We start from the raw sequence: 13,512 nt of genomic DNA, 5'->3' as shown, positions 1-13,512 counted from the left end.
GTGTCAGAGCAGCTATCTGATGTCAGTTGCAACATGGAAAACACAGGAAGGCAGGTCTTGAGTAGGTGTAAATTGTCACAGCTCCCCTGAAGTCAAAAGAGCTGGAATTGTTGATTATCTGCACAAAGACTGTTCTTTGGGGTATACTGCAATATGGGGAAAGTGGAAACCTATTGGAGGGCTGAGTGACCATTTTCAACAATAATATTTTGTCTTCAAGAAAATGTTTGGTGTGGTTGAGCCTTTCTGCGCTCACCAAATTAAAAACACTGTAGCAAATGATGGCTTTGAAAGGAGGACAAGGGAAATGGCTCTGGATGTTTGTAATAGCAAACACTGTTTCTTCAGCTGCTCCTTTTGGTACCATTTCCTTATAGCAAATGGTTATGCTGCACACCTGTCCACAGCACAAGTCTGAGTTGCACTGAACACTGAGGGTTTGTCATCATTTACTTAGCTAGGATACCTAAGTATAAAGAATCTGCTTAATTGGAAATAATGAGGAACTAGCCTTGCTGCTGTGGTGAGGCAGAGCTGTGTTACAGAAATATCTGCGACACCTTATTTTCTCTATCATTTAAATACTGGACAGTTGAGCTGGTACTTTTTTTCTCCCAATGATGATGGACTCAAGTGAGTTTAGAATAAAAACCTATGAACTGGGAAATCTTGTAATGTGTTTACGCTTTAGAGACTGTGATTGCACAGATTCTCCTGCAGCTGTTGCTAAATCATTTATCCTTGATTATAATTTATTAAGCTTTAGGGATATATTCACATTTAATGAATACTAATAGTCAGGAATTTTACCTCTCCTTTTTTTCTTTCCTGGTTACTTGTTATCAAGAATAACAGCTATTAGGCTGGGAACTTGAACACCACGATGTATGGAACTGAATAGCTGGAATCACCACAATTATTCCAATATTTGGGATTTAGTTGTACGTGTGGTAAATCTTCTGGAAGGTGTACATAGTTTTACAGTCAGTCTAGTTTATAGATATAATTTTCCAGATTAATAATACTGCTTTTTCAACTACCTAACTTATTTCATTTTTTTAAAGAACTTATTTACAGAACCTTTTTGAAACAGGAGAAAATATGACTACATTTAGAAAGCAGAGAAGGCACAAGCAGACAGTAGGTTTTCACTTCTAAATAACAACTAAAATGTATTTCACTGTGGCAGTATTAGAAATTAGTGCTAAGGTTCACTTAAAGGTTTAGGTCAGGTTGAACGCTGTCACCTCTTACAGATGGAAACAAGGAAACAAAAGAAACTTTGAGTAAGTATGCTCCGGTACTTAAATATTATGTTAACATCATGCTTATGCTTTCAAATCAGATTAGCATGTAAAAATAGCAAAGACTCAGTACTTTGCTAGAATGCCATCTGATGGTCCTCAGGGTGTAAAGTAAATTTTCAGGTATAATTAATTATAATGGAATGGCGTTTATTCATGACAATGCATAAGCTTTATGAGCCCCTTGCCAAAAAGTCCAGGTCAAGGTTGGCAGGAATTGGGGCAGGGAATTTACAGACACGGCTGTATCTCTATACTGCTCTTAGTATGGTTTTCTGTTGGATGGATGTCTGTTCTATGGTTAAACAGTTTGATTGAAAAGCTGGAAATGCACAATGGATATAGATACTAATTAGGAGGCCTCTAAAATATTATGGATCTAAGTTAACCTAGGTAAAACCTTGCAAGTAATAACCTAAGGAAGACTTTGTATGGAAGAACTGCATGTCAAGTGGCTCATTAAAATTGTTTTTCATGTTTTAAAACTTTCTGAATTGCTGATGCAGAGAATGAATGTATATATATTGAAGGCTGTGCAGAGTGGAGTGAGCAAATTCAGTGTGAATTTGTGTTTGATACACCCCATTTCTCAATCTGTTGCTGCTTGTTATCAAAAGTCTCAGCAGGTGCTCAGCATGATCACAGTAAAAGGGCTCAATTCAAACCTGGCAAGTGAATTCCAGGATGCTGGTTTTCCAGATCTCCAACGTTTTCACTACCAGTACTAGTAGTGCAGAGGCTCATAGTACTACCTGGAATCAGAGAACCTTTTTTTTTTTTTCATTGTAATGAAAGCTTGTGTGTGTATCTAGGACTGTTTGATGCTCTGTTCCTGCAGAGCAGCTAGAGCTAGCCATCTCCCTGCAGCAATGAAGAATAGTCTTTGAACACTTTGAATAGCTTTCCTTCCACATGGTATTCTTTTGAAAGGCCAGTTCACTTGCAGTGATAGTTTTATATCAGTATCAAACATCTTTCTCACTCAAATGCTTTCTTACAGAGTTTGCACATATTTACAGTAACTTTCCCTTAGTTTCTTGCATTCTTACTAGTTGCCAGAATATTTGTGCATGCAAAGCACAAGGCATTTAGCACCCAGCTCATCTGTCATCTGTGGTTAATCTCCACGTTTCTTTCATGCTCGGAGCAGTGAGCATTCTGTGTGAAGATCATGCTAGTGTTAACAAAACTGTTTTGGCAGATCTGAATGGACTTTACCTATCCAAGGAGTAAAAAGTACAGTTTCAGCTTTTCCCCCCCCACTTTTCCTATATATGTTGAATATGTGAGTGTCTGTTTAAAACAAAACAAAAAAACCCGACTACCTAGAACAACTCTGGCACCAGCTGGATCTCTGAATGCAAACCCTGTCACCTCATCATGGTACCTCACATCTTGAAAAAATGTGGGTTTGAGCTAGGCAGAGAGTTTGTGTGTCTGACTTGTATCAAAAATAAGTCAAGGTTTTAGGTAAAGCAATGTTCTTAATTTTACCTTATGTCTTTGAAACAATGTGGCTGTAGGCCAGTTATTTGAAAAAAATAACTGAATTTCAGCCAAATGCAACTGGCATGTTCGCTTGAGAAGTTTATCCATTCCTGTGAATAATCTCCTCTTTTGCAATTACCGAAAGCACACTCAGCTGCACTACAGTGTAGCAGTCTAAACCTTTGTCCAGATGTCAGTAAGTTTTGACCAAATAGCCTTTGAGAGTTTATTTTGGTAAATGTGTATTTTGGTGTCGCTTGTGTGGTTGGTGAAGTAACTAGCATGGGTGTTTACCCACGCTGCAGAAAGCTTATTGAGGCTCAGGTTTGAAGGTGTCATGAGTTATAGCATCAATAACCCCAGCAGAACTGCCTTGCTAGTGAATGAATCATATTGCATGGCAAAGGTGAGATACAGTGAAGAAGTTTAAAGTTCCCACTTCTTACAGCAGCAACACACGTTTCATTTTCATACTGAGGAAAAGCTGCAACTCTAAGCTTATGGATACTGAGCAGCACCTTCTTCACAAAGTGATCTTCAGTATTTTCATTAAAAGAAAGTGCTAACATCTTGTGTTATGTTGTGTAGAGTGGGCACGCATTTATGTGGTCACATAATCCATTATTTAGAAATTAAAATAACCTTCCCAAGCCTTGAGTGACTTTCATAGTCCTTGAAATAAATACTAATTAATTTGTAATTCCTAGCTGATATTAAAGGAATGTGATGATCAGTCTCGGTCTGGACACAAGCAACCCTAGCTAGAGCAGACGTGTGTGCAGGTGCTAACTGCTTCGGTACCTCAATCATAGCTGTCTTCAGCTGAGCTGTGTCAATTCTCCCCCACCACTGTCAGAGAAAAGGTGCTTATTTTTGGTTGGGGATTTTTTAAAGAAAACAGCCAGGCTCTGGAGCTATCAGCAGTGAGTACCCATCCTGTAAGCACTTTATTTGGTCCAGCTGCCAGGCAGAACTTAGCTGCTAAAGATTAAAGATATTAAACTTGGATCTTACTGCAGATTGCTTAAACTGCTTGTTTTGGAGGCTGGATCCCCATTTCCAAGATGATGGATGCTATGCCTAAGGCTTGGTGGGGTTTCACAACAATTTTCACATGTCCTGCTGTCTCCCCTTGTTAGCAGTTGTGCAGTCTTGTCCTTTATGTGCACTCACTGGGGCTTGTCTCAGCCCCTGAAGAAGGTAGTTCAGAGATCTTAGTTAACAGGGACACTAACTGATTTTTGTTCAGTTTCCTGAAGTAGCTCGCAGCAGGGTCTGAGGAACACCCCTGCTGGCATGTAGAAGGGGTGGGAATGTTCAGCTGGGCAGGAGGTGTCTCAGTTCGCTGGAATTTCTGCCCTCCATCAACTGCATAACAGGTAACACACAGGATTTTCCGGGTCCTGTAAGGGTTGCATAATAATGCAGAGAACCAGGGATCCCTGCTTTAAGTTACCCAGACTTGTATTTTCTGCTTTTTGGTCTGTATTCCACCTCTCTGGCAGTACTCTTTACCCCAGCAGAAGTGGGGCATGCCGGCTGTGTCTGTGACATGTCATAAATTACACTGCTGCTCTTACAAGTGAGTAGACAAGAAATGGGGGTTTTAATACAAAGAGTTTATTACACTGTAAGCTAGTGACAGTACTGAGTCCACAAATACTATCTGCCTAATTTCAATACAGTGTTTTTCCATCACATTTTGCAGGGCCAGTGTGTCTTCTCTTTCCCCTTGTCTTTTCTTCTTTTCCCACATTTGATCTTTTACAGGAATTGAGCTATTTGCCCTCCCTCAATTTCAGAAGCTTCTTTGGGAGAAGCTGCATCACATTCTTAGTTTAGGGCTAACGCAGCTGTTCTCGAGATTGAGAAAGAGTAGCCCAGGGAATGTCTTCTCTTTATCTTCAAAAGTGCAGAGTTCCTGTGCTTGCTTGTGTCTCTTCTTTTAGTAGGACCATTCCTGTGTGTGCCTTCAGCAGCCAGCTTGCTTTAGAACATTGGTCTGGCTGCACTGTATGTCTGTCGGACAAATGGCTTCAGGTTCCCTTGGGTTTGGGTCACAAAGTAATTGACAACATCCTGAAGGCTTGGGAGTGTCACCTGTGTCACAACAAATAAAAAAACAAAATCCAAGAAACCCCACAAATAAAAAGCCCAGCAAAATAAAACATGCTATGTGTGTTCAGAATACCTTTTCAAAAACATGCTGACAGGCTGGTTTCAATAGCAATGTTTCTCAAACAACTGATGCTGTATTTACATCCAGCATTTGGATTGCAGTGCTCTGCAATCTATGGTAAGGTTTTGATCCTTGAACATACAGCTTCTTCCATCAGATGAGTAAACCAACCAAAAGAGAGATCACTCTGTACTGTTGTGGTTTTTCAGCAGATTGTGTAATAGCAGATGCTTTTTCAAACCAATAGGATGTTTCTTGGGCCATGAGGTAAACATGTCTTGAGAAAAGTAGGAGGAAACTGTTTTAAAACAAATATCAGGATCCATAAAGCCTTGCTTATGCTTCAACTAAGTTAAATTTATTTCTCAAAGCTACATGGAGTGCATTTTGAACACTTCTTACACCTGCTTAAAAATCTTCAATGTGGGAATTGCTCACTTACCCGTTTATCCGCTTCAATAATGTAACTTGTTCCTTTGGATGTCACTTTGTAGTGCTTTAGGCGTGGGGTACTGCAAGAAAATGGAAGTTGATATGCTGCCCAAAATGAAATACTTCCTGATGCATTGTTGTCATTACAAACTTGCAGGAGCAATGAGTGTGCTTTGTAATGTCCCTAGAGCTTTCGGAAGGTGTGTGGCAAGGTTTCTTTTTTGCCGGTTTAGTTTAGAGAATTGCAAATGTCATCCCTGATGTTTCAGATGCCTCTTGTTCTAAGCTCTGCAAAGGCTAAAACATGGCAATTCAGTTGGAACGTGATGTGTTTTTACACCAAGTTGCTGTTTGAAAGCATTTGTCTCTTTCATTTTTCATTGCTTATTTTGTAAAGGGCTACAGTTTATTCCATTTTAATTCTGTTTGATGATTTCTTAAACTAAGTAGGGTTTAATGGCAAACAGGGAAAACCCATTTACCCTGGCTGATCATGACTGATCTTTATTGCTTTTTTGTTTAATCTAATTGTGTTTGGAGTAGGAGAGAACCAAGAAATCAGATTCAGACCCAGCCCTGCTGCCTCATTTGCCTATCTCAAAATAGCCTGAAGGCAAGGCCTATGTCAATTCCAGGTATTAAGAATTGAGCTTTTAATCCAGTGCATACTAGTTAAGGATGAGATCATATATTGTGGAATCAACCTACTCCAGCTCACGTCGGATAGTGATTGCATAGTTCTTGCGGTCGCTGCCAGGGCGCAGGATCAAATTCCCACATGAAGGGTTCTTTTCTAACATCTCCATCGCTTCTTGCCGAGACACTGCATAGAAACACCTGCACAGAAGGGAGGAGAGAAGCGGCGTGAATGGGACTTACACTGGCAAGACCACATCTCCCTGACCTGCATGAAGAGACAGGGTCTACTGGGCTAACATTTCACAGTGCTAGGCTTATCCAGGGTAATTAGCTGTGGCTTTCAAGAGGCATGGCATGTGAAGGACTCTTGCTGATTAATGCTGCTGTAGGAGCATAATTCAGGACAGCAGTGCTTTGGCATTCTCAGAGAGAAAGCGAAGCTTTCATACAGGTAGGATGCCTTCTGGACCCTTGCAAAGAATGCATCCTGAACTTACCTTCAATTTCTTAATGGTAACCAGCATTTCCTCAGAAGCGCAGATACAGCAGCACAACATGTGGCCTTCTGAAAAGTTTTTTAAGCATAGCAATATGCTGGACTTGGCATAAAACAAAAGGTGCCGTAGGAAAGCCACAGGAGTAATCTACCCCTTAAGATTTCTCTATAAAGGCTTTAAGGTAGATTTTTTTTCATTGAATATTATACAACCCTTGTACAACAGCTGAATTTTGAACCTCTGCATGGAAGTAGTATTTTGTAAGAAGGGAAGGCTCTTTAGTCAGGTTGGGGTTTGCATAGTTCATTCAGAGCTTACTCTGGCATAATGGTCAGTGTACTGCTGGGAGGGCTTTTCCTGTTCAAGGATGTGCTGGAACAGTCATTAGGCATAATCCTTCTTTTATTTTCCTTTTCTAGCACTTCATGCATTCTTGTAAGTTGCTCAGGTAGTAACGACTCATCTGGTGGGACTGACAGCTGAAAATGAACAGTGTAATTGAAAAGAAAATGAAAGGGTGGACAAACACTGTGAGCAGTAATTCCTGTGTGTGTATCGCAGCTACTCTCTTGAGTGCAGCTGCTATGCAGAAATCTTTCTTACCTGCTTGTTTTAAGCACCTGTGACAATCTGAAAGGTTTGGATGTGCATCTGCTTTGAATAACATGCTGTACATGTGTTTTGTTAGACTAGTGAAAGAATACCTGTGTCCTGATTTAGAAGAAATAAGCATTGACAGAAGTGGAGTTATTTAAGAATTTGCAGTGATATTTTGCAGTTGCTTACACTGCAAAAGGCTGTGTAAATGTCATTTAACCTATTTCAGCCATCCTCAGCTTTTTAAGTGATTCAGCTAGGCCAATGTAGTAACTTGTGAACAAACTTAAATGTATTTTTCCACTGGTCATTATCAAAGAGGGTCTTGCTATTTTCAAAGTGCTTTTAGCTAAGAATAGTAGAATAAAACAGGGCTGAGGGATTCTCAGGTGTGCAGTTTGGCCATTTAATGATAAAGACCTAGAGACCTCTCCTTCTCAAAGCAGGCTCCCTTCTTCACAGCTCCAGAGAGTGGACTTGTGCTCTAAGTCTTTTCCTTCCTTGACTGTGTTTGACTAGATACCATGGCAGAGTGTGTACTGCAGGTGAGCTGGTTTTAAATCAGCCTGAATTTTGCTCTCAGGAAAAAAAAAAACGGCAACAAAACCAACAAAACCCCACAATATTTTAGTGTGTGCAAGCTTTGTGCTTGCGGAAGCCAAGTTCTGGCATGAAGTCAAAAGCCCATTACAGAGACTCTTAACATTAAGTGAGATATAAAACTCTTCCCTACCTTTGTTACAGTGAGAATAAAACCCTTCCATTCTTTCCCATATTCACAGTCATTAGCCTGAGAGAACAGAAAATGATGGCATAAGAACGACCGCAGCAACAACAAGTATGGTATTTCATGTGGAAGCTTCAAATAATTCTACTATTTTAGAAGTTGCATGCCTGGAAATGAGCTCCCTGCCAAGCTACATCACATCCAGAAACCCTGCATTTCCCCACTACTCCATGATAAATTAGAGGGAGAGGAAGGTAAAATAAATCATATGCTCTGTTGGAGTAAATGGAGAAGGTTATGTGCATCCAAGGATAAGGCCAAGCTAAGGAGATAGGTGAGTCTGAAGTACAAAACCTTCTACACCATTCCTGAGCACTACAGTCTCTAGGGCTTCTGAATTGTGGGGTGGTCAGGTATTTTAATCCCTTCTGGGTTTTACAGGTGACATGGGCCTGTCAGTGTTGTACTTCCTGGTTTCTCTTGCCCACTTCTGTGCTCATTTCATATTCCCAGATACTCCTGGCAAAAACTTCTAATGCCTTAAGGGGGAGTTTCCCTGCTGTTAGGTTCCTTTGCCCTGCCTCCCTGACTGCACTTCAGTGCTGTCTGGCTGCAGGCTGTACACTTAGATGTCAAGAAGGCAACTCTACTCCCACAACAAAATGGAGCTCTGAATATCTGTTGGAGATTGAGTAAAGTATGGAGTGAAATCACAGCTTTCCTCTTTTTACCTTCAGTTCTAGTTCCCCATTTGACAGCATCAGGATGAAGTGTGCAGAGCCATTTTCATCTGGATAAACACTGGTCACTGAGGTCAAAGATGATATATCTAATTTCTGTGAGTACTAAGGAGAGGTGGGGGGAAGAGAAATAGCACAAGTTGTAATTTTCACCAAAAATCTAGCTGCTCCCCAAAGGAATTTGTTTAGAAGAAAATAGATTGATTTTTTTTTTTTCTATAAGTTGTGTTACGTTTAACTGACAAATGTGCCGAAGCTCACTTCTTTGCTTCTGCTTATAGAAGCTCTTCTCAACTAACAACATACCTTCTAGATTTTTCCACCCTAATCTTCATAATCACAAACAGATTAAATGCATGAGTCGTCCCTGAATATTTGCTTTGTGACTCCAACTAAACCCTCAGCCAGAGTACACCATAGTAATACACCAAGTACTTTTTCCTCAGCTGCGTAAAAGAAAGTCATGGTACACACCATGATAATTTTACCCTTGTGCCACAGCTGAGGAAAAGGCACTTGGTAAAATTATGGAGCAATAAAATGGTGCCAAAAAAAGTCCTTTCTTTGTTTTGATGCGACAAATTAATGTACTTTCGTTTGTTTCACTCTGGTTGTTTTGGTCTCGGCCTTTCTGTTACAATGTTGAGTACTTTCTGTTGTTGTTGTTGACTATGCAGATGAGAGAGGAAAGGGTGCTGAGAGGTGCCTGGGGTACATGTGTATTATTTGATGAAAATAACCAATGCGTTTAATCAGATGGGTAGTTACAAAGGTAGCTCATTACTCACTGTTGGGGTTTTCTTATAATCGTAAAAAAAGAGCGTAGTTCCTCTAAGTTCTGTCCAATACACTTTAAATTCCTGTTGGAAAGGAGGAAGTGTAAGTTATGAAGACGATTGGTTTTTGTTTCCACAAAATGCTGAAAGTGAAAGAATTGCTAAAAAAACCCCCAGTGGTGTTATATTTTAGTTTTCAGTGTTTTAAAGATCATTAAAGAGCAAGTATATATTTTGGAGAAAGTTTATGCAAAAAAAGTTAAACAAATAATTCTTCATAGGCAAAAAGATACATAAGCTCTAGGCTTTTTGCGCTAGTATCCTAATCTGGCATGGAACTAGAAAACTTTACTTTTAACTAATTTAAATGTTTTAGACATTTGTCAATAGTTTGTAAAAACAATTTAAAGGGGGTACGTAATGGAAAGAAAATACATTTTAAATGTTGCTTTAAAATCTTGCTCTCCCAAAGACATTCAAGTGGAGAACAGGATGAGATAAACGTGTAAAGAATCCATCTTCTGAACACCATTCTCTTGAAGCGCCTACTTGCACTGAAATTTGATCCTGCCAATTCACTTACTATAGGGAGGAGATTATGGAGCTTGACAGTACTCTAACCTCTTAACTGGACTTACTGTTTTTGAAGTGGTATTTTATATGCTTTGTCTTTAAATTACCTGTAGTAGTGTTTGTAAATCAACACTGTGCAAAGGTAAATATGATTATCTGACTCTCCTTGCTGTTCCCTAATGCAGTCATGCCTGAGTGATGGGAAAGCTTTTCCTGGTTTTGTGTGCCTCTGATACCCTGAGAACTATAGTTATTATGGGACATTGTCTTGGGAAGGCAACTACAGAAATTTTATTTTAGTTTTCAGTTTACTTCTCTGTTTTGTGTTTGTTGTTTTGGGTTTGTTTGTTTTTTGGGGGCTTTTTGAGTGTTTTTTGTTTGTTAATTTGTTTTGAGGCAGGGGTTTAAAACACCGTCACAGAAATTGAGAAAAGAAATAATTTCTGAAGTCTGATAGGTCATACAAATTAGGGTGAGCAAAATTCCCTAAATTATCTTGCAGATGATCCTGGCTTCTCACCCTGCTAGCTCCTAACTTGTCTTTCTTGTCGTTTTTGTCAAAGTACTAGTGTAAAATTTCTATAGCATTCAGCCTCTGTACCCCAATGTCTGAGCACTGCAATGTTGCCTTAAGGTTGTTCTTGTTGACCCATCTGTCCCTGCCAAGTTTATGAAATCTGTGAATGCTTGCTGTGGTGTGGGGCTGGGTGTCATGGGGAATTTTTGACCTGCACCTGGGCTTTCTGCTCTATGGAAATGTACTAACAGTAGTTGCACCAGAGCACTTGTTACTGTTCCACAGCCAATAATATGTCTCTCAGATTGCCAGTATGTTTCATGTGTCCCACAGAAGTCTCTTCAGATCAGTTGCATGTTGTTCTGCCCTGGTACTTTTTGCTATTCCAGTGCAGTAGTTACTGAATTTCAGAAGGAGAGATTGTTCAGGGGGAGAAAAGGGTTTTACATAAATAAAGGAATGTAACAGGAAGCTTTATTAAAGTTGCTGATGTTCTCCTGTTAGATACAACAAAGCAATGCACTGAATAATTTCTAGTGCTGCAGAAGAATCAATAGTAAGATTATTAGTCTACTTTTTGTTTCTTGGAGTTCCTTTTTTCTGTGGTACCTGGTTGTTCCTATGTTTTTGAACTACCATGGTCTTTTGATTATATCTACCTCTAACACTGCGTAACTCATTTTCTTTACTCTCTCTGGGCACCTGCATCTACAGAGGTGTGAGTGTAGGTAGGGTAAAAATGACTTTGTAGCCCTAAATACAGGGATTGTCTATCAAGTGCTAAAAAAGGGCAATCAGCTTGATAAGGAACATGCTCTGAACATATATGCTATTACAACATACACAAGCATGTAGGGGTTTTCAGATTTGTGTCTTAAATAGTTATCTTGAGAAAAAAAAACCCAACAAAATCATTCTTATTTTCCCAGTTAGTCCACATATGTTAAATTATCAGCCCTTACTAATAAGAAAAAAAAAAAAAAGATGTTGAGAATCTCACATACACTTCAGGTAGCATGTCACTGAAGACTTCAGGATGGATACCATGTAAATACAGGATGCATCAGAGCAATAATGCCATGTCAAAGTTTGCTCTTGGTAAAAAAAAAAATTGCATTGACTTTCACCATGGTGGTAGCTATGAAATCAGTCAAATTCAACCCACATTTCTCTAGGTAGTAAATTATAATGGGATCCTGGAGATATTGATGGTTACAATCCATAATTAATTTTACTTCCCTCTCCCCCAAGTAATAAGAACAGAAATAACTAAATACTTTGTTTCAGTGCAACCATTTGTGTCAACCAGTGGCAAGAAACATTTCCCACCCCATCCACCCCCCAGGCCTTTGAATAAATATTGCAACACATTCATTTCCCCAGCATTCTTGCCTTACCTGGCAGCTTGAGTGCCGGACAGACAGGTAACCTTGGAAGTACAAAGGCAGGCCCGTGATCCTCTGCCTCTCCTGGAAGATTCGCCGGGGAGCTGGCTGAGGAGTTTCCTCAGGCTGTTCCCTCGTGCCCCTCAGCATCCTTTGGAAATCTCAGCAGGATGTTAAATCATCTGAATATCTTCAGTTGCTGTGCTCTCTTCCCCTCTCTGCCTCTCCTGTTGTTCTCGGTTTGCTCAGTATAAGCCTCAGCCAAGAGGCAAACTCACCCTGGTGAGAGGGGGGAAGAAGCAGCACCTCGAGGAGGAAGTCTCCGTTCCGTCCTTGCTTTCAGGTCAGCGCACGTCGCGGACTCTGCCTGGTGTGTGATCACGGGGGGAGCCAGACTGGGTGGATTGAAAGGATCTCCTCGATTATCTTGAGAGGAGACACTGACATGGTGGGCGTGCTGGTACAAAAGGGCATCATTTCAGTGATGGGTATCTCCTGGAGGTCATGATGGAAGAGCCTGCTTTTCATGGCTGGCAGCACTGGGCTGCCCTCAGCTGCCTCCAAAATAGTACTGAAATTTTCACTGGGAACCTGGATTAACAAGACTATCAGAGTGGAACTTGCTTTAGCAAATGGCTAGGAGGATTACAAGGACTCTAAAAGTAATATTGGAAATAAATGTACCTGTGGTTGTTTATAACTGGCAAGGATAAATCAACTTGCACAACACTGTGCATGCAGGATTTTGATTTTAATTGTAAAAGTGCTAATATACCAAAGCCTTGGCAGAAGTTGTGATAGAAGATGGTAGTTCAGGAAGAAAATGTTGGTCCTGATGACATGAGGGGTGAAATTTCCATCAGTTTCACAGCACCATGATGTTGCATTTAGTTTCTGGCCTTCACGTTAGTGTCATAAAGAACAGAAATGACAAGACTTAGACTCACAGAATCATGGAATAACTGGGGTTGGACGGACCTTTAAGGTTATCTAGTTCCAACCCCCCTGCATGGAGTTACAATGCTCATTGCTTCTAAATGCAAAGCAGACGTATTTAGTAATAATTTTAAAAGCCATGGTCTTTGTCTGCCTTTTCTGCTTCTCAGCAGTGTAGGATGGTACGTAAGGAGCCCGGTGAGGTGACCTGCGATACATCAGGGACCTGCTAAGCAGCTCTCGCACAAGAGGGGTTCAGCCCCACACATGGAAGTAAATTCCCCACGTCGTCTCTAAATATGGCTGGGCACAGGGCCGTTTTCTCAGGTTTTTGCCTGAATTGCGGATTTCGGTACACGCTCTCTTGCTGATGGCTTTTAAATGTCAGAATCCGACTTAGCTTTCCTGCGATGTTTATCAGCAAACGAACGTGGGTGCCTGCGCCTTCCATTGGCGAAGCTGAAGATGACAAGTCAGCCTTTACTCCGTTGTTTTGCCAGCGCGTGGTAAAAAAAAACAACCCACAATTTAAAACTGTGTTTTTGCGCCGCCTTTTGCGGAGGCTGCAGGCTGCGGTGGCGCTGCGCTCCCTAGAGGCGAGGTTGGGCTCCTTGGGGGCTTCCTCGGGCACGTTGGAAACAAGGAGCTGCAACCGCCGCCTCCCCCCCCGGCAGCGCCGAGAGACCCTGAGGGGCGGAGGCGGGGGAGGGGGGTGTGTGTGT

General features: G+C 40.9%; 1 protein-coding gene across 1 annotated transcript in view; it reads right to left on the bottom strand.

The window, feature by feature from the left end:
- Positions 1-4,781: 4,781 nt before the first annotated feature.
- Positions 4,782-13,512, bottom strand: part of STAP1 (signal transducing adaptor family member 1) — a 9,712-nt gene continuing 981 nt past the window's right edge. Inside the window, exons 2-9 of the mRNA XM_010009015.1 lie at positions 11,867-12,005; positions 9,392-9,463; positions 8,595-8,708; positions 7,870-7,926; positions 6,858-7,018; positions 6,112-6,240; positions 5,414-5,483; positions 4,782-4,892 (exon numbers count right to left, since the gene is read on the bottom strand). Of these exons, the coding sequence (XP_010007317.1) occupies positions 4,782-4,892; positions 5,414-5,483; positions 6,112-6,240; positions 6,858-7,018; positions 7,870-7,926; positions 8,595-8,708; positions 9,392-9,463; positions 11,867-12,005 (853 nt within the window). The remainder of the gene's footprint in view (positions 4,893-5,413; positions 5,484-6,111; positions 6,241-6,857; positions 7,019-7,869; positions 7,927-8,594; positions 8,709-9,391; positions 9,464-11,866; positions 12,006-13,512) is intronic.

Source organism: Chaetura pelagica, unplaced genomic scaffold (assembly GCF_000747805.2).
Source record: "Chaetura pelagica isolate M959 unplaced genomic scaffold, ChaPel_1.0 scaffold221, whole genome shotgun sequence".
In the NCBI taxonomy this organism is placed as follows: domain Eukaryota; kingdom Metazoa; phylum Chordata; class Aves; order Apodiformes; family Apodidae; genus Chaetura; species Chaetura pelagica.
Note: the sequence above shows the minus strand (reverse complement) of the source record. Positions and strands in the feature narration are given on the sequence as shown.